The sequence below is a fragment of the Nicotiana tabacum genome, chromosome 2 (assembly GCF_000715075.1).
Source record: "Nicotiana tabacum cultivar K326 chromosome 2, ASM71507v2, whole genome shotgun sequence".
NCBI classification, from domain to species: Eukaryota; Viridiplantae; Streptophyta; class Magnoliopsida; order Solanales; family Solanaceae; genus Nicotiana; species Nicotiana tabacum.
Window position 1 is genome coordinate 93,724,993 of NC_134081.1, and position 3,385 is coordinate 93,728,377.

The 3,385-nt window shown below is 42.2% G+C and overlaps 1 protein-coding gene across 1 annotated transcript; it reads left to right on the top strand.

The window, feature by feature from the left end:
• Window positions 1–1,502: 1,502 nt before the first annotated feature.
• Window positions 1,503–3,178, top strand: LOC142167380 (uncharacterized). The gene is made up of 5 exons (XM_075227548.1): window positions 1,503–1,534; window positions 1,648–1,724; window positions 2,060–2,395; window positions 2,512–2,657; window positions 2,747–3,178. The coding sequence occupies exons 1-5, from the start codon at window positions 1,503–1,505 to the stop codon at window positions 3,176–3,178; spliced, it is 1,023 nt and encodes a 340-aa protein (XP_075083649.1).
• Window positions 3,179–3,385: the final 207 nt, after the last annotated feature.

The following is a 3,385-nucleotide window of genomic DNA, read 5'->3' on the forward strand; positions in this document are numbered from 1 at the left end:
CTTCTGAAGCAAACTACCAGGTCTCTGATGCTCGTACTTAACTTACTGACAATTTAGACACCGAGCTATATATGCAACTATATCCTTCTTCATCCTTCTCTACCAATAATGCTGTCATAAGTCCTGATACATCTTGGCGTCACTCGGATGAATATAATACTGGAAACTGCAGGCCTCCTCAAGAATCAACTCACGAAGTCCATCTACATTGGGCACACAAATGTGACCCCGCATCCTCAAAACCCCATCATCTCCCACAGTAACCTGCTTGGCACCACTGTGCCGTATCGTGTCCCTAAGGACTAGCAAGTGAGGGTCATCATACTGCTTCTCTCTGATGCGCTCATACAAGGAAGACCGAGCGACTGTACAAGCTAGAACATGACTGGGCTCTAAAACATCCAACCTCACGAACTGATTGGCCAAAGCTTGAACATCTGCAGCAAGAGGCCTCTCACCAACTGGAATATACGCAAGGCTACCCATACTCACTACCTTTCTACTCAAGGCATCGGCTACCACCTCCTCAGCCTCAAATTGAGATCTTTTTGCTTGAACAAGTACTGTAAACTTCGATGATCCGTGAATACCTTGCACGACACGCAGTAAAGATAGTGCCTTCAAATCTTCAGCGCATGAACAATGGCTGCCAACTCTAAGTCATGAACATGGTAATTCTTCTCATAAACCTTCAACTGCCGTGACGCATATACGATCACCCTGTCATCCTGCATCAATATTGCACCAAGCCCAATGCGAGATGCACCATAGTACACCATGTAAGATCCTGAACCTGTGGGCAACACCAACACCTACGCCGTAGTCAAAGCAGTCTTGAGCTTCTGAAATCTCAACTCATACTCGTCTGACCATCTGAACGGGCCACCCTTCTGGGTCAATCTGGTCAATGGGGCTGCTATAGAGGAAAACCCCTCGACGAACCGGCGGTAATAACTCACCAAACCCAGGAAACTCCGGATCTCCGTAGCTGAAGTGGGTCTAAGCTAGTTTTGAACTTCTTCAATCTTCTTAGGATCTACCTGAATGCCCTCCGCCGATATGACGTGCCCCAAAAAAGCGATCGAGTCCAACCAAAACTCGCACTTTGAAAACTTGGCATATAACTGGCTATCTCTTAGAGTCTGAAGTACAATCTGAAGATGCTGCTCGTGCTCCTCTCGGCTACGAGAGTAGATCAAAATATCATCAATAAATACAATCACGAAGGAATCCAAGTAGGGCTTGAATACCCGGTTTATCAGATCCATAAATATTGCTGGGGCATTAGTTAGCCCAAATGACATCACTAGAAACTCATAATGCCCATATCGAGTCCGAAAAGCCATCTTAGGGACATCAGATGCCCTAATCTTCAATTGATGGTAGCCAGACCTCAAATCAATCTTCGAAAACACCTTGGCACCCTAAAGAAAACACCTAAGAGATTGTTGCAATTCTTGATGATCTCTCTGAAGATGCTAACCAATGGCCTGTTGAGAGTAATGATAGAAGAAAATCAGTTGGAGTTCACCAGGTAGACTCTAATATATCAGTGCAAGCCCAGCTAGACACCATAGCCAAAGATATAAGAAATTTGACGTTAGCTAAGGTTCATAGCTAGTCATAAGCAATTTGTGACTTTTGTAGAATGGGTCATCCAACGCATGAGTGTCAGGCCTCGACTACAGATGAAGTGGTAAATGCTGTGAGAAGCTTTGACAGAGGTAACTACCAAAGTGGTAATAATTTTAACTCCATGGGGGAGAGATACCAAGGTTTTTTGTGGAGTTCACCAAGTGGTAGTCTGAACACATGGCAACAGAATAATTTGAGACCCCAGGGACAAGGAGCTCCAGGATTTCAAAATCAACAAAGGCAATAATACCAGCTTCTATAATCTAATCAGTCTAGCATAGAAGATCTGATGAAGGACTTTATTATTAAGATAGATAAGAGGCTTGAAACTCATGGCAAAACTATCCGAGAACAGGGTACAACCATCCGAAACTTGAAAAGACCAGCGGGGCAACTTACTAATCTATTGTCTGAGGGGTTCTAGGAACTCTCCTTGCTGGTACCGAAAGGAATAAAAAAGAAACAATAAATGTGGTGTCATTGAGAAGTGGGCAAGTATTTAAGGACCCTATAGCAAAACAAAAGGGTGAGTTGATTGAAATACAAGTAGAGATTATGGAGGAGCAGAAAACTAACGACAATCAAGAAGATGAAGTGAGGGTAGATCCAGATGATGGTCTGAAGAAGAAGGGAAGGACTAGAGCTCAGAAGAAGAAAAAGGATGGGAATTCGATGAATAAGCGACTGAGGAAAGCAAATACATGCCCGCTTTACCTTTTCCCTAGAAGCAAAGAAGAAAGAAGTTGGACAAACAATTTGGGTATTTTCTAGAAGTGCTAAAGCAGGTGCATGTTAATCTACCTTTAACAGAGGTACTCTCTTAAATGCCGGCATATGCTAAGATATTGAAGGACATATAGTCCAACAAACGTAAAGTGGAAGAGACATTGGTTGTCAAGCTCACAGAGCATTGTAGTGCCATTCTACAAAATAAGCTCCCTCAAAAGTGTGGAGATCCAGGGAGTTTTACTATACCTTTCTTTTTAGGAAGTACTAATTTTGAGAAATCTTTGTGTGATTCAGTGCTTCTATTAATCTTTTGCCCTTGTCTATTTTTAGTAAATTGGAGGGAGATATTGGAGAAATCAAACCTATACTTGTGTCTTTGCAGCTGGCGGATCAGACCACAATCATACCTGAAGGAATAGTGGAGGATGTAATGGTTCGGATGGACAAATTTGTATTCCTTATGGACTTCATCGTGGTGAACATGGAAGAGAATAAGGAGGTACCTATGATTTTAGGGAGACTTTTCTTGGCTACCGGCAGAGCTATTTTGGACATCCAAGAAAGACAACTCATACTAAGAGTGGGGAAAGAAAGAGTGGTGTTCAAAATGAAGAAGGCAGTAGGTGCACCTAGATATATGTTGATGTCATACTCTGATTCCAAGGCAGGTGCCCTAAAACAGCGAGCTGGAGAGGGTAAGCATGACAAATGTGGGGTATACCCGAAGAAGGCAAAAAAAAAAACTTTCAGCATGGATGTGTACACTGGGTCGGGCGTGCAAAGTGGATTTCGACTTGATTCAGAGCCAGATTAGATGATTCAGGGGAGTTTCGTTTATCTCTTATTTTTCATTTGTGTGTCATGGAAACATGCCACAATTTAAAGTATGGTGTGGGGATGTAAATATGTAGATGTATATATGTTTTTCTTTATTTATCTTTGTGTGTGTTTTCGGCAATATTTTGTTTGAAAAGAAAATTAATTTTTTTTTTACTGTTCCAACGATGGATTTTCTCGACTG

What these genes read in the sequence shown, in the direction of transcription:
- LOC142167380 (XM_075227548.1), top strand. Translation starts at nt 1,503, where the DNA reads ATGATAGAAGAAAATCAGTTGGAGTTCACCAG. An exon ending in TGTGAGAAGCTTTGACAGAG is followed by an intron (nt 1,725 to 2,059) that starts GTAACTACCAAA and finishes GAGGGGTTCTAG; the next exon opens with GAACTCTCCTTGCTGGTACC. An exon ending in AGAAATCTTTGTGTGATTCA is followed by an intron (nt 2,658 to 2,746) that starts GTGCTTCTATTA and finishes GTGTCTTTGCAG; the next exon opens with CTGGCGGATCAGACCACAAT.